The sequence below is a fragment of the Vidua chalybeata genome, chromosome 3 (genome assembly GCF_026979565.1).
Source record: "Vidua chalybeata isolate OUT-0048 chromosome 3, bVidCha1 merged haplotype, whole genome shotgun sequence".
NCBI classification, from domain to species: domain Eukaryota; kingdom Metazoa; phylum Chordata; class Aves; order Passeriformes; family Viduidae; genus Vidua; species Vidua chalybeata.
The window spans coordinates 41,855,416-41,879,989 of record NC_071532.1 but is presented as its reverse complement, the minus strand read 5'-3'; the positions used below and the strand labels follow the sequence as shown (position 1 = coordinate 41,879,989).

The window sequence follows — 24,574 nt, the reverse complement described above, 5'->3', positions numbered from 1 at the left end:
AGGTACGTGACCTACACTGTTTGGGTACGTCTTAGCAACAGAAGAATTTTTTAAAAAGAAAAATAGAAAATCAGCTTTCCACTGGAGGTGCAGTTCCCTCTATAATGATTGCAAGCCTATTGTCATCAGGCTTTTCTAATTTTCTTTGTGGAAGGAACTTACAGATTTCCAGGGACTGATTAATTCATTAGAAATAACTGGTGGAGTGCAGGTTTCTCCCTTGAGAATGAAGTTGCTGTGTTGGTTGACCTTCTTCTCTCATCAGTGTCTTAAATTTCTGATGGAAGAGCTGTAGTTTCTTGTAGATCTTCCCACAGCAACTGGACCAATGCATGAATATATGCAATTAATTTATTAGTATTCCTGTAGTGTCTGTGAGCTGTTGAGGGGATGTTCAGCATGCCAGTTACTATAGGCAAGGACAAAGGCTGCATGTGCACTCAAGAGCTTAGGTGCTTCTAGAAAGACAGAGGCAGAAGAGCCACATGAATGGAAATCCAGGAACAGAGGTAACATGTTTAGGGAAACATAAGAACAGAGATAATATATTTAGGGGAAGCCAAACACTGCCTTCTGACTTTGTATTTTCGCTGTAAGGATATAATGCAAAATTCAACATGATGAAAAATTTGATCAAGCAGACATAGCTGACAGATGAGCTTTAAACCACCACAAGATGTGCACAGATGTCACCTGCTTCCATGCCCACTGTTTTTTTTCTACTCAAATGGGTTAACACAAAACTGAAAGAGACCATGGAAATTTCCATCCAAGATTTCTTTGAGTCAGGGAACAATTTGATCTGCTTCTCTTGGACTAACAGAAACAGGCTGTTAGTATTTCACAGCCTAATGAAAAATTCAAGCATTGTTATTAACGTTGTTTTCAAACCTTGTTTGCACCTGCCTGGCTGTATTGAGATGCATTTTGTTGTGTTAGTTTTTATTCATTGCCTCTCACAATGAGAGGCATATGAAAAGGCCAAGAAGCTGTGAGCAACAGACTGTGTCTCCTGCAAGAGCCTCTAGTGTCTTTGCAGGACACGATCAGTGCTTGCTTTAGTGCCCTAAAATTGGTTTTCACTGAAATTTCCATCTTCTCCATCCTTCTGGCATATGCATTTTTTTTCACTCAACCAGTGGTTTTTAGCTGCCTAAGCAGCATTTCCTTAGCAAAGCAGATGATGCAGGTGCAAGGAGTATTGAGCTAAAAATCAAGAACGTGGCAGCACAGTGAAGCAGCAGATTAAACTATTGTGACTAAAAGCATCATAGGAGTAATGTAGGAGAATTTATTTCAGTTGACATCTGAGATATTATATTTTAACATCTACTAATATAGTATGTTATATTATAACATCTGAGATGCTATAGCTTTCCCTACCTCCCTGTGCCCTCCAAAATTTATTCTTTCTGTTAAACAGCCAAGACTCTCTCAGATCATAAATTCTGATTTGTCCCATAATGCATATCATCACTGGGGAATTTTTGAGACCAGTTTTAAACATGTTGTAATGTTAAATGCAGATTGTAAGTGCTAATGCTAGGAAAATACCCTGAATTATTTTTCCTGTTGTTTCATCATGACAGTGCAGGAGGCCTCAATATATTTCAACAAGATATCAGGCTTTCTGCACTTGTCTGTAGGACACAAATCTTTGGTATTACAGAAGAAAACCAGTTGGCTGACATATCTGTTGGACTAGAATGTTGTAGGGCAAGTTCTTTCAGAGTTCTTTCAGGCTCGCTCTGCTGGTTTTGCTCTCTAGGTCCATGCAATGGCTTGCTAATAGGGAATGTGTTTTTCACATGCAGAGATTTACTGCTGTGGGTTGCTGAGCACCAGGAAGAGTGACTGCACAGGCCTACCTCCATCCATGCTGAACAATTCTGCAACTCCACAGTCCAGAGGACAGTACAGAATAAGAATGAAGGGAAACATGTCATTGATTTGCTGGTACAATAAAGGGCACTTTCGTTTTCTGACCAATGCCTATTCTCCAGTTCAACAAGGTAAGCAATATTCCTACTTCTCATCTCAAAAGTGCACATGCTTTATGTCACAAGCCAAAGTGAGTCACTGAGATTGATAATAAGCCTGAACAAAGAGTTTGATTGTAACTGATCATACAACCTAGATAAACAGTAGCTGTAGTGATAATTTCCCTTTTGTATCTTCATACAGCTATTCTTTCTTTCTCATACAAAGGTTAAAAAGCCTACTGCTAATGCAGCCTCCTTGCCTGAGCTGGTAGAGGCACTATCCTTTCAGGTGTAAAGAATATATCTTTGCTGATGTTCCGAGAATGGAAGATGGGTACTGCATAAGACAATATTAGCCCCATTTGCAAAGCATCTTGTAGGGTTGCTGCAACAGAAAAATTAATAAACGTCATGATGTACTTTGAACTTCAAGCAGATCCTACAATTAATTTTTCTTATCTAGTAAAATCTTAGTCACAAACAAGTATCTTTTTTTGCCAGGATTAGATATGATTAAGGTTTCCTGCTGTATGTTAAATTGATTTTGGCAGTCGATGAAAAGAAACCAAACCAGATAATTCAGATAGTTCAAATAATTACAGAGAGCTTCTTGCTACTGAAATATTTTCCTTTTTGAAAGTATAAAATGGTTTTAAGAACATTTGGAAACTTCTGTAAAATGCAATGACTAAAACTTCTTGAAATTAGTTTTTCAATGAGAATGTTGTTTCAGTTTCTTAGAATTTTTATAACTCAGATTTATGTATAACTGCCAGAGACAAATGAGTAGAACATAAACATTTAAACACAAAGCCACTAATTCAAAGGCATATTCAACACTAATTTTCTGAATTCCAAACAACTCTCACATGTGTTTACAGATCACAGAAGCAAAGCTAAGGCCTAGAATTACTGTATGGTAAGCTGAGAAAGCTGACTTGGTGTGTTATTCAGTGCATTGCCAGAAGGCTCATTGCCTTAGCAAAGCATGGCTGTTCCTGATGAATTTGTGCTGGGCATCCCAGCAGAGTGAAGACTTGGTGATTCAGATGGACTGATGTCTGAGCACAAATGCTGAAAATATTTATGAGAAGGAAGTATGACACTCAGACACCCTACTGAAGCCAGTCTCTGGAGTAATGTATCTCCCCATGAGGGGCTTTCACCATCAGGATTTGTGCTGTTTTCCTTGTGTTTCTTGCTGGATTTAGATCATTCAGCAGCACTAACTGGACAAGACTTCTCACTATAAACTATTACTTGTTTTTTATAGACTAGCATGGAGCATTTGGTTATAATTCATAAATATTAGGAAAAAACTCTGTTTATAAACATCAGTGTTAACTGCCCTTTTAAAAAGAGGAGCAAAAGCAGACTATGCTGGCAGCATCCTTTAAAAGCAGGATATGGAGGTGTGAGCTGTTGTGCTTGTGATTGACGTTGGGTCTGTTTTGGCATAGATGGGATTGTAGGTGGTGTGTGTGAGGTATTTGTGATAATGACCTTTGTGTGTGATGGACAAGGCTTTCCCAACTCATTGCTTACCAAATGCTGGCTGGGACAGTTGACATAGTTCACTGTGAATCAGAGCAGGAAACAGAGACTGGCTTTTTTAGAGAGTGATGCTGGGCAAAGAGTCTTTAGCAGGGACATGGGAACAGATGGAAGCTCGATGGGAAGGCAAGAGACCAGTTGCTTGCCTCTGATTTGGCATTGCTAAAGTCAGTAAAGCAAAGATAGTTTAAACCAACTCAAGAGAAGCTGGACCACCAGTCTCCTCTAAGGTATGTAAATATAGAAGAAGAAGAAGAGAAATCTGTGCTGCTTGAGGCAGGCCTGTAGCACAGATGTGCTCAGCCCATGTTACATGGGAGAGGAGGTAGTTAAACGGGGTTAAAACCCACATGAGGTGGTTGAACAGAGACTGGTGCCAGTGGGATTGTCTGGTGATGCACAGTGCATTTGCACTTGGCTGAGTGTAAGTTTGCGTGGGCTGGAGGAGGCCATGGAGATAAAACCTTAAAAACAGTAGGCAAGAGATGGTCAACAGAGCACTTAGGATGAGAAAAGAGGTGGACACAGCTAATAATTAACTATTTATTGCAATTTAAAGAAAAGTCAAGAAGGTAAATCTTGCCTGTACTAGGAGTGCAAATCCCATCCAAGCCAGAGGCACCAGGAGGGCAGTACACTTGTCAGAGCAGATCTATGAATACTATTTTTAGATGCAGCAGGTTATTTATTATGGATGTTTTAAACCAGCATGTCATAATATATCATCTCAGATACTCAAGGATGGATCTAATTCCTTTGGTCTTGCAAACATATCCTGCTTACTCTGCTATCAAGTATGTAGTTTCTGTCTAGAACAAAATCCAGTCGGATTTTTAATTGCTCTTAAGCTTTAATTTTTCCTTGTGCTTGTATTACAGAAGAAGTGAAAATTCAAAAGAGATAGGGACCCCCAGAGATAAAAAAAGTTAACTTATTCTAAAGCAGGTAATCTGTGTGCTAGTCCAAATGTCCCCATCTGTGGGATAAGGCTGCATCTTGGTTTTTCACGCTAGATCTGATGCTCACTTCCTCAGCATCTCCATTATTGTGTTCTAGAAATAATTGCAATCTTTTCTACCTATCATGTGTAGCAGGATGGAGCAGGCAGCAACCTCACTTGCTGCCCAGTAGGATGCCCAGAATAACATCTTCAGCAAAAAACTGTTGAACCCAAGATCTCTTTAAGTAGCTTCTTTCTGAGAAGAACTTCCACAGGTGCTCTTCACCAACTAGCTCTACTTAAAAGCTAAACAGTCAATAACTAAGCATAGAAAATAGAGCTTGGGCCACATATGCAAGGAATAAAGAGCTGCAGATGGCATGTTAGCACCTCAAAAGTGACTTGTGAGAAGATGGGAGATGATGTAGAGTCATCACAATTGTATGAAGCAGTTGTATGAGTCTCTGTGTGGTTCTTTCTCTGGGAGAAGCTGGAGTGATAGGTGACTGGTGACAGTCTAGTTTCCTGAAAAAATCAGCTTGTGAGATTGGCCCAGAATTGGAAAATCTGTGGAAAAAGGCGTGAAGTTAAAAAACATATTTCAGAACAGATAAGCTTAGGGTTTCAACTTACTATTTCCATGTGTCCTTTGTGAGACTACAGGCAGGGGGTTGTATATAGTATAGTATATATAGTATAGTGAGATTGGGGACGGGGCTGGAGGACCTCAGTGAGAAGACCTCGATCATCAGACCTTGTACAATGCTGAATGTCAGCAATTCCGATAAAGAACTGTAAGAAATCGAGGTCCTGATAAAAAGCCAGATAGCACTTGGATCATGCAATGCCCCTTCTTTTATACTGTTATGAAATCTCAGGGTTTGACAAGATGGATGCAAGTGCTGGTATTAGTGGCACTCCTATTTTTAAAAAAAGCATGATTCTAGATAGGCTTAGGATAAGTGTTTTCAGGAAACAAACATATGTAAACCTCTGTCTTTTGTCTTGTTTCATTTGAGGTAGTATTTCTCAAGCTTTGCTTCACAAGCATACAGCTTAAAATTTTAAATTAAAAAGAAGAAAGGGTTAAAAGACCGCCAAACCCAAAAGGTAATGCCTTTCTATTGTGACAGGATGGAGGCTGGCAGTCAGTGCCCTTTCCAGCATGGAAGCAAAGGCAGGCTGTGGCTGCTGTGCAGGTGGTGTGTTCCCTGGAGTGCTGCCAGGAATGGGAACACAGCGGTGCTGGGGGAGGACCAGGACGGGGAATGGTTCATTGGATGTGTCAATGAGTCAGCTGGTTCAGGACCACGTGCCACAGATACCTGCAGCTAGGAATGACCCAGCTCTGGCAGTTGTCTTCCCTGGGAAGGTGGGCTATGGCTACAAAACAAGCCTAGGAAGGGGTGAAAATAGTATGCCTATAAAGCTATTTATAGACTCAAAACAGGGGAATGTTATGGGAAATATAATAGAAAGTGATAGGGAGTATACGGTTCTGCCACCGCAATGCATTCCTTTAAAGATTATGAATACAAAGTAAATCACAAAGGAAATACAAATTCTCCAAAGGAAGAGAAGGGAAAGAAAGAGAAGAGAGCAAGAGGAGAAAGAAGGTAATTTTTTTTTTTTGTATAATAATTATACCAGGAACATACTTAACCTTCCCTGACTTGCCCTGATGAGATAGCAAGTGATTTTGCAGCACTACTGCAGCAGGCTGGTGGTGTATCAGTTCTTTTTACCTCATGCTGGCCAGATATGTGTAGGACTCATTAAAAGAATCAAAACCACACTATAATAATTACATGAATGTAATGAAGAATTTTTTTTTTTTGTTTGATTGGTTTTTACCGCCACTCCTTGGGCTACATTTACACCCAGTTTGAGGAGGCAGAGGTGAAAGGAGAGTGTATTGAACAATTCAGAGGTAATATAATTTTGGACTCTTGAAAAATCAGACTTTAAACACCCCAAATAAATTTCTGCATGGCTCAGCTGTAACATGACATTTAGTATGTGGCATACTAGCTTCAAAATAGAGCCTGCCAGCTAGGACAGCACAGGGGGCTTGACAGAGATAATGGATGGAATGAGACTTCCAGGTGGAGGAATGAAACGGTGAAGTCTGTAATCAAAACGTGAGTAGCATTTAAGGGTTGATTGTAAAAGAGTTGGCAGAAGGAAGGTGAAGAAAATTTTCTTGAAAGCTTGAGAAATGAGAAAGCTGAGGATTGTACCTGTACTGAAATGATGCTAAGAAAGGATGCGACCAAGCCTGTGCTTCTCTAGACCTGGAGAAAATGGTGTTGTACTTGAGAGAAGGGAGCCTCCCTGGGCAGTGTGCCATAGCCATGGAGTAAGTGGTGCTCCATACCCTGGAAAGCCCACAATTGAAACATGTGGGGGCATAAGGTCAAAAGTTAGGGAACAGACTCTTATGCTCTAAGTTTGTTTTACCCACCCTTTCTTCCTATGGGGAGCTTTCTCTGGGAGCAGTACATCAGAAAAGAGCTAGGAGAGTTTCTTAGGAGGACATTGGACTTACAAATACTGCTGTAGTGTTGGATAAGGCCAGGTGAAAGATAGACCACATGAAGGAATGGGGCGCATTTAGTAACAGGTGCTCTAGCACCTGTATGTGCAACGAATGGTTGGTAGAAGGCTGCAGGGTGATGCCTGTTGACTTTCCACAGATTTCTGCAGTAGGCAGGATGGCCATCCCCCATGTTGAGCTGAATTATCAAGCCAGCTGACCAGGCAGGACAGGAAGCAGCACTTGCAGGCAGAAAAATGTGTGCTCAGCTCCAGTGCGCAACCTATGGGTACTTCTGAGCTCTGGCTCCCCACAGCAGGAATCAGGCTGCTTTTCATTTCTGAGAGACTGCAATCACCCACCAGCTTCACTTCTGTCTGCACTGAGATCAGCCAGTTGGCTCCTTCTTACTGTATTTTCTTCTCTTTGTCAATTGGCAACCAGGGAAGAGAAGGTGATGTTGCCCTTAGCCCCCATGGGTGGAGATAAGCAAAGGATTTAATTTCAAGGGACTAATTTGGGACCTCCAGAATTCAAAGCATATAACAGCAAGTCACTGCTCTAGAGGTGACCACAATTTCTTGTGGCCCAAAAAAGGAGAGACTAATACTGTCTGTAGGGTGCTACTGTGGGACTACAGGAATGTCTGGGTTCCTTTGAATATATGGTAAAGATGTTTGTGTCTAACACCTTTTCATTTCCAACTGAAAAATGACCCTCTTCTTCCCCTTCCACTTGTTCAATGTACTACCTGTGGGAAAAGAAATCAAGTTAGCATCTCTGTTACAGATAATTTTCCAGCTTTAGGTGGAAAACTATCAATAATGTTTATTTTATAAGCCATATATAGAAAACATATTTTTAAATTGCTAGAATTACGATGTCAATTTAAAACTGTTATGTTTCTAATTGATGCAGGAGTTATAATTAAGAGGAAAAGTGGAGAAATTCCATGCCCACTGGCAGTTGAAGCCTTTGCTGCTCACCTTAGCTATATCTGCAAATATGATGATAAATACAGCAAGTAAGTAAGAAGATGTGCATGTTTGTGTGTACTTTTTTCACACCTTCTCTTTTGCTGCAAGGTTTGAATTGTTCATGTTGAGCTGCATCTGAGGGCCCAATGCTGCTTTCACTGAGTCTCTGACAGAACTTCTGTTTAAATCAAAGATCAGATGCTGGCTCTGCACAAAGCAAGAACTGCATTGCTGGTATTGGTTTGGCTCTATCTACCCACCCATCAGACAAAAAAAAAAGAAATTTTGAGACACAGGTCCTTTGCATGTTATAAATTACTTTTAAGAAGTGATGGGAGGATGAGCCAGCAGACTGATAGACAATTCAACAAGGCTCTACCAGCCCCACAAGTCTCTCAAGCTAGTTCAGCTCTCCACCTCTAGCAGTATATGATGTTTAGTTGATAATCTGTCCTGGTGATATTTGCGTCACCTGGAGCCAGAAGAAAAAAAGACATTCAGTTCTACATGTAAAGCTGACCTACATGATGAGAGAGCAGAATGTAGAACTTTTGGGTCCTGAATTCCAGTTGGTGTCCTCAGTGTTAGCTCTTAATGTAGCAAGGAGGAACAGCAGGGAGTAAGAATAGCAGTAGTGAAGCTTGGCTGTGGGAATAGCAATGAGGTACAGAAGATTTCAAGAACTAGAAACTGACAAGAGAGAAAAAGCAGCACAGATTTTTCAAGCCAGTTCTGGGCAAGGCAGCAAGAATTCAGTAGAATATATGAAAGAGGAGGAGGTGGTCGCTGGAAAATGATGTTGGGATCTGGTCTGAGGAAATCAATGCGGAAAAAAGCTGGGGTAGTACATTTAAATGGTTACTAAAAAATGAAAGTAGGAAAATGGGAGAATAGGAAATCTTATGACCGAAGAGAGAATATTCTGGCAGTCCTAGAATTAGTCAGAACCTAAATATAAAGATGTCAGTCCTCTCTAGTTCTACCTTGTGGTCCACCTACCAGCAGTGTACACTCTCGCTCTAACCCCACATCCTCCCACCTACTGTTGACAGCAGCAGCAATCATCCTTTGCTCACAATAAACCTGAGGAGAAGCATCAGTAAGCTTCCCAAAACTGTAATGTAATGTGACTGAGGCTTACTTTTTTAGTTACAAATTGAACGGATTTAGACCTACATCTCCTATCACAAGGATATTTGTCATGGGTGAGCTCAAGGAATGTTTATCAGTATTCTTACTTACATGGACTGATACAGAGGTGAGATTATTGCAGAAGTTTGCTTCTGAGAGCAAGGAGGTCTGCTCTTTTACATACTACCAGAAATGTCCAAAATTGTGCAAATTTGATGTTAACATCTGTCAAATATATTGTACAAAATTTCTTTAAATAATACTTGAACCAGGCATTAAGTCCCATGTCTGCTTCTCCTTTGGGACTGCAGGATCTTTGTCTGGGGTGATTTCTTGCATCCCAGCTGCAATTGTTTGGCTCAACAATGTTCTTCCCTCCTTTCTTGACTTTTAGGTATTTCATTTCTCACAAACCAAACAAGACCTGGCAACAAGTGTTCTGGTTTGCCATCAGCATCGCTATAAATAATGCCTACATCCTCTACAAAATGTCAGAGGCCTACCATGTGACAAGGTACAGCCGTGCACAGTTTGGTGAAAGACTTGTAAAGGAGCTTCTGGGCTTGGAGGACACCTCACCCACCCATTGATGCTTTGCTCTTAGTGGCGTAGGCAGGGGCTGGAGGGAAAGCAGAAGATGCCACACCTGGAGCGGCAAAGCAAGGAACTTGTGACACCACCAGTGCTGTCATCCAGAAATGCCAAGTGATGCCACTAGAGAGGTGCAAACTTTGTTCCTAGTATCAGCTGGATGTAAACATCTCGTGCAGAAAGTGCCACTGGAAAAGCTGACACAAAATTGCATATGTGAATGCCCTGTGGGAATCTGTATACCGAAAATAGACTTAAATTAGCCATCATTTCAATGCTATTTGTTGAACAGGGTCACCTTGTAAAGTTCCTCTTGGGCCAAGAGCTTGTCAGAAGCTGGCAGAGCTCAGCAGTCCTAGATAGGCATTACAGGAAACTCTACACCTTCCTTGGAGTTACTAAATTCCGGGACAAGCCCTGTGAGGCGGCACCGAGGGCTGTGGCTGAGCACAGCTGCCATTCCACGTCCCATGAGGCGTCGCTGCTGTCCTCCGTTGGGACAGGCGGAGCAGCCCAGCGCAGGAACCTTGCAGCAGGCATCTTGACAAACACCACCTTCGCAGGCAGGCAGCCAGGAACAGAGGACCAGTCATGATTTCTTCTTTCTGTGTTTTTTTTTCCCCCTTTGTTTTTTTAATGTTACATAAGACAATTTGATCCCAGTTGGAACACAGGAAAATTAGGAGAAACCAAGTACATTAGTGAATTTAAAATGACAAATACACTACACTGATTTTCTTTTTTAACCATAATGAAGCGTTTTTTTACACAAAGTGATTAAGTATTAATAAGTATTAATTACTGGTAATTACTGTAATTAACAGTGAGTAAACCAGTAAGTAATACTGCCTCACATCTTAACTGCCATGGTCAGTGTACAGGTGAGAAATCAAAATATATTACCTATATTTTTTCTTGATTTCCACTGTATCTTAAATGTTGCTTTAAAAGCTAATGTAATGGACTGTTAAAGTTTTAAGAACAATAATGTCTTGCTTTTTCTTTAGTAACTGTCAAGACCTTTTTGGTCCACTTTAGAATTTTGTTTGGCACACAGTTAGCAGGAAAAAAGTCACTAATAGCCAAGTGTTTCCCATTATCACTGTGGGGTGTTCTGTAGGAATTCTTTTTGGTAAAGTTCAGGGCTTGTCACAGTACTTGTAATTAAGCAGATTACATGTTTAGTAAAATAACATAGCATTGTGTCTTAGAAAAGGAAAGAAGTCCAGTTGCAACCAACCTTAAACCTTGCTAAAACAGAGCAGGCCTGAAGAGTTCTTCTGTTTTGAGTGACACTGTAGAGGGCAAGCATCATTGTGAGCTGGTGGTCAAGGCCATATTTTGGTGCTCGTGGAATCTGAAAGCCACTGGAGGTTCAGAAAATAATGTCAAGAGAGACAGGTATGATTGAAATGAGGGAATCAATACTGAGGAAAAGTACCCTGCCCTCTACACTTTATTGATTTCAGTCCACAACTCAGTCATCAAAAAACTCTGTATTCTGAAGGTTAGCAGTGATGGGCACAAACAGAATTGCATTAACTTACAGGGCAGGAAACCATGTTGATTAGAGGACCCCAAGCCTGAAAAGTTTACACCCAAAGAATGACTCAAGTTTATTCAAGAGGAATGGAGTGAATGATTGATTTACCAGTGTAAATCTTATGAGGTTACATGTATCTATCTGACAAGAGACAATAGAGGGTAGCCAACATAAATTTGGAAACTCTTCAGATTTTATCATTCTGTGACATGAAAATGCATAGCATGTAAATAATAACAGAGGAAGAATCCAGCAGGGGTTAGTAAATGAATGACTAGCCCATGGAGTATCCTTGCACTGACACCTTTCTTTTTCCACCAAAGTCTTACTGTTTGGCATAGACCTAGAGGCAGATCTCACCAGGTTGCAAGTAGAGAAGGGGATGGCCAACTCCATGGTGGTTCTGCGTGTGCTACAGCCTGGAGCCTGTCCCACACATCCTGCTCTGCCTGCCAGCTGCACAATGAACAGCAGCAGGATTCCTAAGCATCCTTTTCACTTCTCAGTCCACAAGGTTTCCACCCAGGAAACATGGGAGAAAGGACAAAACTTTGTGCACTGAGGCCTCCTAACTACAAAAGAAGGGGGTGAGTTTGTACCACTCTAGCCCTTGACAATGCCAAGCTGCACAGGAACCCAAGAATAGTTCAAAATTTCTTGACCCTGCAGAGAACTGAGACCACCCCTCTTCAGACTGTGTTTGATAGCTGGTTCTTGTCAGTCTTGTAAGAATTCAAAAGGAGATAGCAGCTAGCCTGAAGAATGAAAAATGAATGTTCAGCAATATAAACCTACAGTTTTCTTTTTTTTCAGGAAATTTCACAGAGTTTTCTTATTGCTCCCTGTTTCAGACAATGCCAGCCTATATTGGATCAGGAAGTATAGCTACCAGCTCATTATATCCCATAAATTTAAATGGTAGTTGAAACTGGGGCAGTAAGGAAAAATTTGGCTGGAACTTTACTGATGGGATGGCTTGAATGAAAACTCCAGCTTCCTTACACTCCCATGCCATACTGGGCTATATGCAGGATACCCATGCCCCCTGCAGACATTCCAAGACCACCTTGGAGCCACTTGGCATTTCTGAGGAGTAGGCAGACCACTCTCCAGCTACACTGTAGGCCCCTGGGATAAATCTGGAGCCCTTGGCCAATTGTTATATAACTATGTATGCTTAAAGACCTAGATCTAGGCCATCCCATACAGAAAATGCCTTTTCTTTTTTTGAATGACTGTAGGCCTGAGGCCTTGAAATATTTAATTTTTCACCAATGTATGCAGTTAATTATGCAGATTACTTGAGCTCAATCATGAGCTCCTAGCTTTTTGCCTCAGGGACTGGGTCCTGAGTAGTTTTCCCTAGAATTGGTGTTGACAGGGGATTACGCAGTGGCTGACAGGGAAGATGCTTTAGTCTCCTTTGTAAAGGAGAAAAATGAAAACAAAATTATAGCTTTCCAATGAATTTCATTTTCTTAGCCTTAAACATCCCTCATCATTTGGAACTGCTGTTCTTATCATGTACAAACATTCCATAAGTAAGCAAAAATATTTATATATATTTGTACGTACAAAATGCCTGAATTTTGGCTCTTGAAGCCAACAAGCAAAAGCCACCAAAATGTAGTCCATGTCTACAGATGACTCTTCCCCCTCATCTTTTCCTTTTATTGACTGGAAATGGATAGGGTTGGGGAAAGTTAAAATTTCTCCTTGTTGAAAAAGCATCTTGCATTTTTTCTGTCACTACAACCGAGGAAAACTAATTAAGGAAGATATAGGATAATTTTTAAATTTTTAAAGTTTGTCAACTGCAGCTCAGCCTATGCAGAATTATTTCTTTTACTACAAACTGGCTTACTCAGATTTGGTTCTCCACCTGCTTGTAATGTTCAAGCTTCTCCCTAATTAAAGAGGGGAAAAAAGTCTCAAAGTAGTGCAAGGATGCTTGTTATAGGCGTGTGTGTCTAATTGTGCAATAGCTTGTGAAATTATAATTTGGGTTGTTTGTAGCCTTAATACAATCTGGGTAAGAGAACTGAGTAAGTAGGTAAAATGCAGTCAAAATGCCAACCAAGTCACAGAGGAATGTCTCTGAACTTTTTTCAGGGAAAAAAAAAAGAAGTTCAACACTGAAGTAGTGAAGGGAGCACAGCACATCTCCTTTCTCTCCTGCTGAATTGAATTTTCACTGATGTGTACTTCTAAAAACTGATAATTACTTGTTCATGGTATGCAAATTTTGTTTCAAAGAACTGAGACCATCAGTAAGACATACCTACCACCTTCTATGCAGAGTACTTTCAGGAAATGTCTGTCGTGCCATGATCCATTCTTGGAAAACATTTCTTCTCCCAGTGTGTAATACCACACTTGTCAAAGCTTAGAAGCCACTGGGAAGTGGTTTCCACTGTTGTCTCCATTGAAAAATGCTTCAAGAGCTTGCAGGAATTCTACCACTTTTTACTTCAGTCCATCTGTACACTTGGCAATAGGGCACAATTTAAAGAAATCTCATCTCCATTCTCTGTTTCTATTCTAGAGAAAATTGAATTTAGCAACTCAAAACCAGCATTCCTGTTCTTTACCTCCAGATATATTTCTGTGGCCTTTTTTTTTTTTCCTGAAGATGTTACTTTCTTTCTAACAGTTATTTAGAAGTCTGTCTTGAGCTAGTGAGTAGTGAAAGAAGTCTCCAGTATCTCATTCTTCCATGCCTTACTCCCCTTGCCTTACTGTGGAAGAGCTGATTCCACTGACAAGGCAGGGATTGGGAGATTATGCTGCTCTGATAATTCTGTGCATCTCTGGTACTTTGCAAGCAAGAATTGCAAAGTGCTGTAACAACCTCAGCACTCGTGAGACATCATTAGCTTATCAAAGCTTTTCCTTTCCTACCAGACACCAAGGCACAGCACAGATAAGGGGGGTCATGAAAGTGTAAAGTGGAGTTTGCACTCCTGCTGATTAAGGCTGTGTTCTATGTTTTCAGTGACTTGGTTCTTGTTCAAAAGCACTTTTCCTAACTAGAAATGAAAGTATGCCAAATACCATTTCCCCCTAAGTAAGGGCTGTGGGACTTAGCACAGGTTCCTTCATACAGGCTGGCACGAGTTAAAACCAAATTGCACTAAAGGTAAGAGAAAATTTGGTAAAACATAGAAGCCCAACAAGCCTAGAGGAACTGAGAAGAGATATATGGAAAATCTGAAGCTCTGCAATAGTCCAGTAAACAGTGTGAAATTCAGACAAATAATTACTGAGTTAAGAAAATGCACTGAGGCTTAGATGGAATATTAAGTCTTCCATCCACCTCTGTTACGGAGTTTGCCATGACACTTCCTTCACGCTTGGCTGTAAGATTGGTTGTTTGTAAAACAAGCTCATCTCAGTCTGGCTGAGAAAAACATTGAAGTGTTGAAGGCCTGATCACAGTTTCACAAGGGCAAGGAACTCTAAGCTCAAAACAGGTATATATTTGGCCTGCTGTTAACTAGGATACTTGCACCAACACATCACGTCATCTACTCAAAAGCAAGCTTGCCATCAGTGCTACTTGATATATAGTCATTGTTGTTGCAATTCTTCCTAAACTTACCTTTGTTTCCAGAAGCATCATGAACTAGAAGCACTTCTGTATCATCACTTCACTGTTGGCAAACAGTTGAGACCAGCTGTGCTTTGTAAAAGGATCTCTTCCTCTTCTTCTGAGTGACAGCTTTGTCTCTCTGGAAATCTAGCCCTGGAGAAGCTTCCTGCCCCACACTTTCCTTTTCTTCCTCATTTCTTGCATTTAGAACACATCCAAAGCATCCTGCAGTTCTTAGTCAGTCTGGAAGAGTTGACATCACAGAGTTGGCCCTTCAGTTTAGTTCTGTAGCATTGTTTTGCTGTTCCTTTCTGCTATTTTGCAGATCTCAGATGAAACAGGGTATTATTTCTGCAGGCTGTTCTGATTGCAATCACTGTGAAGGTGGCATCTGCTTTGCCCCATTAGTGCTGTCCCAGCAGATTTGGATGGACCCCAAAGAGGTTTCAGCAGCACCACACCCACTGCTCCAACTGGCATGGCTGTAATATTCCTCAGCTCTGCATTGCTGTCATAGAGACACCTTTGACAGGGTCTGGGGATTTTCTTTGTGTTTTGCTTTGTTTTTGAAGCCCTTTCACTCTGATGGGTTTGGTGAACAGCTGTTAGGTATCACTAAAAGGCCTTAAGTGGTAAAACCATTTTGTATCACTCTTTCCAAGTAGTAATTGCTTGTATTGGATGTCAGGGTGGTCCACGTGATGTGTAGTGTGAAAACCTTAGCCAGGAAAGCATCATTTGCTGTACCTGAACAACCTTGGATGCCTGGGGGCCCTGGGTGGAACCCAGCGGGAGAGGACTGTCATGCTGTGCTGTAGCACCATGATGTGCAGGACCTGACTGGAAAAAAAAGCTGGGGAGACACAAGATCACAATTTGCAGTCCAAGCTCCTTGGACAAGCAGACTTTATAGTCAAGCTGGTCTCAGAAGTTTTTCTAGGAAAGGGAAAATTCCAGGCCTATGCAGTTTGCTCCCAGCCCTTGAAACTCTCTCTAAAATAAACACTCTGGAAAATGCTTTCACACTTCAAGTATTTACAGTGTGCTCTGGCCTTCAGAGCATTTTGACCTATTTCCACTAGTTCCGGAAAAAGCCTAGAAATTTAAAAGCAAAGCGCAGTGCACTAGGTTCAGCTGTCCAGAACCCCAACCCACTTGTGTCAAAGTAACTTTGTGGTCTTGTTCTCAAATAATCTGTGTCAAGGCATTTGCAAAATGTGACTGCTGAACAATTTGCATGTCTCTGGAAAACATAGTTGCTCATTTGATGGAAAACAGTTTGCAGGTCTCTCTGACTTATTTTGCAACCTGGATTTTTCTTCTAGATATAAACCAAATATTTGCCTGGCATTTCAGAACTGAAATAAAAAAATAGCTTGATCCCATGGTCTGGGGGTGATATCAGAGATAACAAAACTCAGGTTTATGCCAGTGATTAATCTGATCCTGTGAAGGTGTGGCTAATCAACATGGTCTGACACAAGGAGGAGCTCAAGGGCAACAGTGGGTTTGAGAAGGCAGAGAAAAGTTCAGAGGATGAACACATGGAGGGAGACAAGCCAGGTGATCCCTTCTCTCATAATTCCAGCATGTATACCCCCCTCTCCTGCTGCCTTTGAATTAAAAGAAAAGGCTGATGTTTAACATAACCAGTCTGCACAGCTGATTGAGTAACACAAACCCTGCTTTAGCTACATCCCTGGCCTCACTCCATGCCTTTCCTTAGGCTATACATGTTCAGTAGTCATCAGCCTTGGAGTCACAGCACTGCTGCATGTCAGCACAGCATGGAAGCTACAGACTGTGGAAGTACCACAGTAGAAACAGGAACAATGGGGATTCCGGAGAAGGAGTCTCTCCACTGACATTTTGTTTTCATTTATTTTTCAATGCGTGCAACTTACATTCCATCAAATGCAGTGACAGTTCCAATTGCGAAGATGGGCCTTAGCTGGCTGAGTGCTTTCAAGACCACTGGGCTGTGCTCACACCATCAGCAACTGCGGTTCTGTTGCAAAGTTCCATATTCTTTATAATTCTAAAGATTTCTGTTGAAAGCATAAATTACAGAGGTAAAATATACACTGCAAATCACTTTTTTTTTCCTTTTTAAAAATCTTCTCAGACCAATTTTATGACGGCCAAGTCTTTCAGGAAATGCAGGCGTGTGACCTCTTCACAGTAAGAGACACACAACTGTGTTTCTACGTGGGACAAGGAACTACTTTGGTGACATCAGTTCTGTTCTACACAAAGGCACGCTTGCAATAAATTTTTACAAATTTTGTACACCATAAGCTGAATTCCGAGTTCCAAAAATGTGAAGTGTGGCAACAATAACAAAATTGATTTATAGTATCACTCTGATATCTTGTCATGTGATTTTATTTCTTCAACAAAGTTTGTTTACAATCAACAACTTTGAAATACAGTCAGATATATTACCCGTTGCTTTTCCTGTCTTGTTCTTTTCTGAAATATGTGCGGAAGATGTTTGGTCATGCTCTGGGTGCCTAAGTGAAAGGATGTAGAGAATATACTGCAAGATAACTTACAGGTTCACACCCTAAGACCATCAGAATCATAAACCTTCCATCTCTATCCAGCCATTGGGGAGAAAGGCATTTTCTTTAGAAAGAATTGACTTGAAAAAGCCTTTCCGTGTAACCTGCATACAGGCATAGGACAGGGAACCACTGTCCCCACCACCGTGCCATCCTGACCCTAACAAGCAATGCTTCCCAGTCACCTCAGGGCAGAGTAGGGTGGACACAAGGACAGGGAGAGCTGTCTCAGCTCTCAAATATCTCTGCTGAACAGAACCAGCCCTTTGTCCTTGCTGCTCTGGCTCTTCCTGGCAAGCATTGTCTGTACCACCAGTGGTACATAACAAACCAAACCCATGACCTGCATGCCAAATGAGTGGTGTTTGCTGGCAAATCCAGACACGTGTGATCTGCAGATGGCTGCTGTTTCACAGCTCCAAGTCAGCCAATTGCTAGGACCTGGTATAAACCTTATTCCACAAGGTAGCAGAAACCTTACAGGAGAACACAGGAGTGGGGCCACAGTCGGTCTTTGCCAACAGCCACAATAAAGATGTCCCCCATGCCTTGGGCTGTGTCACTCATTTTCCCCATGGCTGCAAAGGCTCCACTGGGATGGGGCTGCCCAGCATTCCAGGTTTGTGAATTTGGCTCAACACTGACCTCTGGCCAGGATCTGTTGGGCTGCCATGTCTGATTTGCTCAGGGTGTTTCTTCATAGCATCTTGTGTTTTCCACATGAAGGAATTTAGTTTGCACCTAAGTTGTGCTAAGAAAAAGCCAGAATTCCAGGGAAAACAAAACATTAACAGAAGCAACCAGCAACAAGCCCTTTGACCTATTTGATGTCTTTATGGAACCAGTCCCTAGGAGACTATTTTTCTGAAGTTGGTTAGTATCACAAAAAGAGGGGCAAGAGATTCTGGCTGTTCAACACAGCTAGGATCTCAGAAACCTTTTCAACATGTAAGTAGCTGCATTGACAGCCCTTAATGCTGGTTTGAAAGACAGTCTGGCCCCTTCACACAAGGAACAGGACTCCTTTTTTCCTTTGCTGTGTGTTTTTTTGCACCACAGCAGTCACTGCTGAGCAGCAGGGGAGGAACTCACAAGTTTCTGCTGTGAGACGCCATATCCACACTCAAGAAGCAATCAAACCACTGTGCATGCCTGCAGCTCAGAGTGGAGGCTGGCTCATCCCAAAGTAGTGCAGAGGCTGAAAGTGTGTAGATACTTCATCAGGGTCATGGATCGGCATGACCACACCCTGGCTCAGGGCAGGGTTTCCCCAGGACAGGAACAGCCACGCATGGGTGCCTCCTATATCGCTCCCTAGGCACACACAGCAGGAGGGACCTAAGGAGAGGATTACAAGCCCCTGCAGCGAGACCAGCTACACACCAGATGAGATGTGCAGTTGTGCCATAAACCAAATGAGGATTTCTCCTTGTTCCCTGTCATGGCTGGAGAGCCGCCCCCAGCAGCACAGCACTTTGTTCCCTGGATGTGCCATGACCAGAGCTAATGCTGTGTGTGATCAGGCCACACCATCAGAGGTACAATAAGCAATGCAAGTAATCTTTAACACACTAGTTGAATAAAAGAAGGAATTTAATTTATGAAATTATGAAACCCAGGATCCAATTGCCCAGACACACACCTTACCTTGGCGCTATCATTTACAACATTGCCATCCATTCAGATCAGGTCAGGGCTTGCAGTAACTCAATCTCCTGTGAAATTATTCTCGGGAGAATTTGCATTAATTCCAACAACACAGTGTTTATTAATTAAGCCAAACTTAACATGCCCTTTTGCAGTTTTTTCCAATATCCTATCCCACTTGTCCCTCTGTCTCCAGAGAGGAACAGAGAGAATAAAACTGCCACCTAATAGACACTGCAGAGAAGGACACCCCCAGCTGTCACCAAGTCAAAGCGCAGATTCTCCTAAAGCACCCTCACCTGAGATTTGGAAAAGCACTTTACAGGCAGTAATGACTGGCATCTCATCAGACCCCTGCAAAGCAAAGCCATCTCCTCTCTCTTCAGAGACAGTCTCCTTGCAGCAGTTTCCTTAGATTACAGCACAGTCACAGTTTTGTCTTTGGGAATGACAGTTTAAAAAATCAATACACAAAAGGTGATGGGAATTGAGAAGCCAGAAGCCTCTCTCGCTTCTCTGATATTCCCACTTCCCCAGGTGAGAACTTGGGCAGGATTCCTCAGGAACACCTGCACCAGCGATACTGGCATGGGATTAATGTATTTTACCAGGGCTTTTTTTGCAGATGATATTTCTTGTCACAGGTTTTGCCTGGGAATCTGCTGTCTGTCCTCCTTCATCAAAGAAGCAAGAGCAGCAGCAATGGAGGTTCTGAAATTCACAGGGAATTGGCAATCCACAAACGTGGATGAGAATCAGCTCCCCTGAGTAGAGGGACTCACCTCCCACAGCGCAGCCCTGCACTGGCCTGGAGGCAGCTGGTACCAACTGCAGTGAGAACACACTGAGGTACAACAAGCCAAAATAAGCTCCTTTTTCTACTTCTATGGCTCAGGGCTGGACTGTAACCTTAAAAGAAATGTTAGACATTCCTCCTGCCAGATTCAGACTCCCCAGGGGCAACAAGGCAGGATTTAAGATGGCAAGATCATCTCAAACCCTTTGAGGAAACAGCACAGCAAGCCTCTCCCATCTCTCCTGGACACACACAAAATTTAGAAACAGTCAGCTAAAATGATGCCAAATAATAATCCCCAAAAAATGGAAAGGTTTGAGGGAAAGCAGGGAGGAGAGAGACATTTATTTGCTATGAATAATACTAGCATCTGCAGGAAGCCATGCCAGAATAAATTGCAAATCACTCTCAGGATTTGAACTGGAAAAGTTCATTGCCTACTAGTCTATCAGTATCCCAGCTTTTCAGATTGAAACTGTTGGAGATAAAGACAAACACATGAATTAATAGCCACAGTTTATATCTTGGACATATGCACTGGAAAAGTTGGTCTCCAAGCATAAGCAATTGTATTTGCATCTAGCCACAGAGGAAAGGCCCCAACCAACACTTGCAAAGAAAAATGTAATTCTGTACCTGCTGGTGTTCCTCCAGAGTATTTGTGCTGCTCTTCTCCTTGACATCGCAATTCATCTTTTTTCAGTCCTCTCCATTACTGTGCCCAACAACTCACCACCACCTAAAACCTACAGCTACTTCTGATACTGGGTACAAGAGAGGCATCCCAACGAGTAGCTTGGCATAACATCAGCATAGTGTTGCTGAGTTCAGATAATCACATTTTTTTTTTCACTCCTGTCCTGTAATTAATATTGAACAGGTAGAGCATTGCTCTGTTCAGTAAAGCAATTTGCAAAGTGCCACTGCAGAGTTCCACAGTTTGTCTTTTCAGACACCAGGTAATGTCAAGTATTTATGAAATTGGTCACGGATGATCACCCACAGTTTGCAGCCAGGGTGAGCAAGTAGTGCTATTAAATACTGCAAGTCAGGTTTAATAAACTTACTCAAATAGAAAAAATACTTGCATGTTTAATGAAGAAAACCTGTTACTGCAGCCAAGAGCTTGAGGTGACCCTGGAGAATCTGAAAGGTACTTCAGTAGGACTCAGACCAGCTGTTAAACATCTGTGGCCCTTTCTTGGCCAGTGCAACAAACCGGCCATAGACAATTTAAGCCAATCACCCATACACAGCAGCATTCTCTTGCCTGAGATGACAGCAGCAAATTTCAATGCATGGTGCACTACAGTAATTTTAGAAGCTGATTTTTTGAATAAAAAAAAAAAAAAAGTTCCTCTGGACTGGGCCAAGTACACACAAACACACACCAAGCATAGACATTCAAGTGGACTCAGTGGCTGCCAGCAACAGCTTTCTGTTGCTCATGTGTGAGAAGCAAAACCAATTCAGGAACTTTTTCCCACAGGCCAGCCTATATGATCTGTTTCTCATGATTTTTCCAGTAGCATCACCACCAAATTTCAATATAGAGTTGTGGTTCAACGGTCCAGTGGTAAATCACGGGTCATGAACAGCTTGCAGGCACTGGGAGGGACTCTCCCTGATTGCTTCCCCATACAGCAGCCTGCAGGGCTGATGACCAGGCTCCCTCTGAGCAAGGCAGAGCAGATGCCAAACACAACCAGGCTGCAAGGGAGCTGGCCTGCCACAGCTCAAACCCCAGGGAGCTGGAAATGCTGTCTTGCATCCCTGTGGGTGGGACCCTGCCTCATGCCTGTGCATCAGGTTTAAGCACCAGACATGCCAGACCCTACTCTTCTCCCCATGTGCTCACCCTACCTGTTGTCTCGTTGGTTTTATGGCCCCTGGTCCCAACCAGCTCTGCTTCTGTGCTGCAAATAACCAAATGGCTTTTTTGCTACCTGAAAGGAGAAAATGCAACAGAAAGGGAGTGAGAAAGAATTTCCTCTGTTTCTTTCTGAACAACAAGGAGCTATTTATAACACAGTGAGGTTCATTGTTGCACGAAAGCAGTGCCCTTTCCCAGCTGACAGAGCCTCTCTAGCAATGACAGCCTTGCAGTTGCCTGCAGGATTTCTTTTTGCCTGAGGTACCTTAACCCAGTTTTTCATGTGGATAATGAAAATCCACAGTGGATGAGATTTGATGTGGCTGCTGTTCTCTGGGGCTCTATGCAAAGGCTGAAGCACCCAGGAATGTATGAGCAGCTCCACCTGCTTAGAGCAGATTTCTGTAAAAATGGGTGGTTGCAAGGCTCCCTTCCCCCACTGAAAGCAAACCATAACACTTTATCTGAAGTCAAGGGAATTTATACTTGAGGTTCAAAAGTTGCCCTTCTCTCCTGCCAGCACTTCAGGCCTGTGTGATAGAGGCAGTCAGCAGAGCACAAACTGCTCCCTAGGCAGGTGACCTAAATCCTCTTTTGCCCAAGGATCCTGCAGGGCACTGACACGGTTTGTGTGCTGCCTTCCCTCCCCTCCCCACCAGCTTAGGTGCTCCAGGGTGTCCATCCCCTCAAGCTGTAGCAGTACAACTGCTTCACAGTCCCTGGGGCTGATGAGAAATCTCCCCTAGAGAGGGATAGCCTTCAGAGGCTCTGGTGACAGGGCCAGTGTCACACATGCCAGATCTGTATCCCCATGGGTGCACATCCACATTGGATGGCTGAAGAGCCCCACTCTGCCCTTCCAGCAGGAGCATCTCTGGCCACACAGTGCACGAGTGTCCTGAAGAAGTGGAAAGAACAGCAGAGTTGTCGACTCTGAGCTGCTCAAAGCAGTGGGAAGAAGATGGAGTCAGGAGTGTTTTAGGAAAGAGGGATAAAAGGTCACTATTGGAGGATATTTAGGCACCTTCACACAGGCTTTGACTTTCACAGAAGGCTCCTTGGATGGACCCAAGCCTCCCAAGCCAAGCTGTGGCCAAAGAACTTTACTGTAACATTGTAGCAGTGGTTGGGAAAAGGCGCAGGCTGCCAAAAGTTGGCATGGCTGCCAAAAGTGAATTAAAACAACAAAAAACAAACTGGGGAGAGGGCTGTGCATATGACAGGGTTCATCAGTCGAATCAGGTAGAGCTTGTGCTTCTTACATGTGTCAGACCAAACTCCCCACAGCAATTCCTCTACCTTTCCACCTCCTTGGGGCTAATTTAAGAGCTGTTCTTCACAGCCCGTAATAATAGCAAGAAAGAAAGTCAAATCCTGCTCTGCCAAAAGGAGCAAACTGGAACAAGGGAACTGGCAGAAAACTTGTCTTGCTGCCATCTCTGGCTTTTCTAAGGAAATTCATGCTCCAGGGCACCCAGTCAAAGAAAGCAGAGCTGCCAACAGGACTCTGATCCTACTCACAAGGGAAGCCAAGTCCATCTGCTGGGAAAGGGAAGGACATTTCCCACAGATAAAACAGCAGTGGGGTGGGATGCATAGATGGACACACAAATAACCATCCTGCACAGACAAGCATTTTCTCTGGGAATACCTTGGGCTCAGACTGCCTCTTTTGTATGCACAACTTCCCCCCACCCTATATCTTTCCTGTGAGGGGCAGGTAACCTTCCCTGCTCCACCAGAGAGCACCAGCACAATAACAGATTTCAACAACAGGAGCAGTAACACTGCTTGTGACTACTCCTGCTCTTGCCTGTGGAGGCACAGGGAGCCAGGCTGACTCAGCGCCTCCTCCAATACAAGAATTCAGGCAAAGCCAGAATTGAAGCAAGCAAGCTAAAGGGTCACCTTCCACTCACATAGATTTTGGCTCATCCTTTGTGTCCCCCGTGAAATGACTTTTTATTTAGCCAAATCTATATAAGTGAATGCTTCCTTTCCTTTCCTTTCCTTTCCTTTCCTTTCCTTTCCTTTCCTTTCCTTTCCTTTCCTTTCCTTTCCTTTCCTTTCCTTTCCTTTTCCTTTCCTTTCCTTTCCTTTCCCCTTTCCTTTCCTTTCCTCCCCTCCCCTCCCCTCCCCTCCCCTCCCCTCCCCTTCCCTTCCCTTCCCTTCCCTTCCCTTCCCTTCCCTTCCCTTCCCTTCCCTTCCCTTCCCTTCCCTTCCCTTCCCTTCCCTTCCCTTCCCTTCCCTTCCCTTCCCTTCCCTTCCCTTCCCTTCCCTTCCCTTCCCTTCCCTTCCCTTCCCTTCCCTTCCCTTCCCTTCCCTTCCCTTCCCTTCCCTTCCCTTCCCGGAAAGTCATCCAATGGTCATTGCTACAAGGGCATTGCTCCCTCCTGCCAGGCTCAGCTCTGCTCCACACAGGCTGGGCACATCTTCAGCTTCACTACCAGGAAGTGTTTAATCCATACAAAGTGTTTCACAGAAGTACCATAGTACTAGCACGAGCCAAAACAGCAGGGCTGGTTCCAACCAATCCCACAGTGCAGGTACTCCCAGGGGTAAAAGCCACCTGCCCTTTTTGTCATAATTTCTCTAATAATGGAGCCCAGGGTGCCCCACCTAGAACCAGGACCTCCTTTGTGCTAGGTGAGGATATCCAGAAGCTCTTACAAACCTTTCCCCAGGCACTACTAACGAAGGTCAAAATTCAAATGCAACACAAAGACCTTTGCATCCAGGCTAATTGTGAATCCCATGGCATGCTTTCAGAACTCCATATAACTTGTTTTCTTCAGAAGCTCTCAAAGACTGTCCTTAGGGACTCATGCAATGAAAAGACACCAGAATG

The 24,574-nt window shown here is 42.9% G+C and overlaps 1 protein-coding gene across 2 annotated transcripts in view; it reads left to right on the top strand.

Annotated features, from left to right (window-relative positions):
- Positions 1–10,729, top strand: part of PGBD5 (piggyBac transposable element derived 5) — a 60,898-nt gene extending 50,169 nt beyond the window's left edge. The window contains exons 5-7 of one of the 2 annotated variants that reach the window (XM_053938368.1): positions 1,815–2,012; positions 7,931–8,036; positions 9,515–10,729. In XM_053938368.1, the coding sequence (XP_053794343.1) occupies positions 1,815–2,012; positions 7,931–8,036; positions 9,515–9,710 (500 nt within the window). In that variant the 3' untranslated portion in view covers positions 9,711–10,729. The remainder of the gene's footprint in view (positions 1–1,814; positions 2,013–7,930; positions 8,037–9,514) is intronic. The other variant, XM_053938369.1, reaches the window with a different exon arrangement.
- The last annotated feature ends 13,845 nt before the right edge of the window (positions 10,730–24,574 follow it).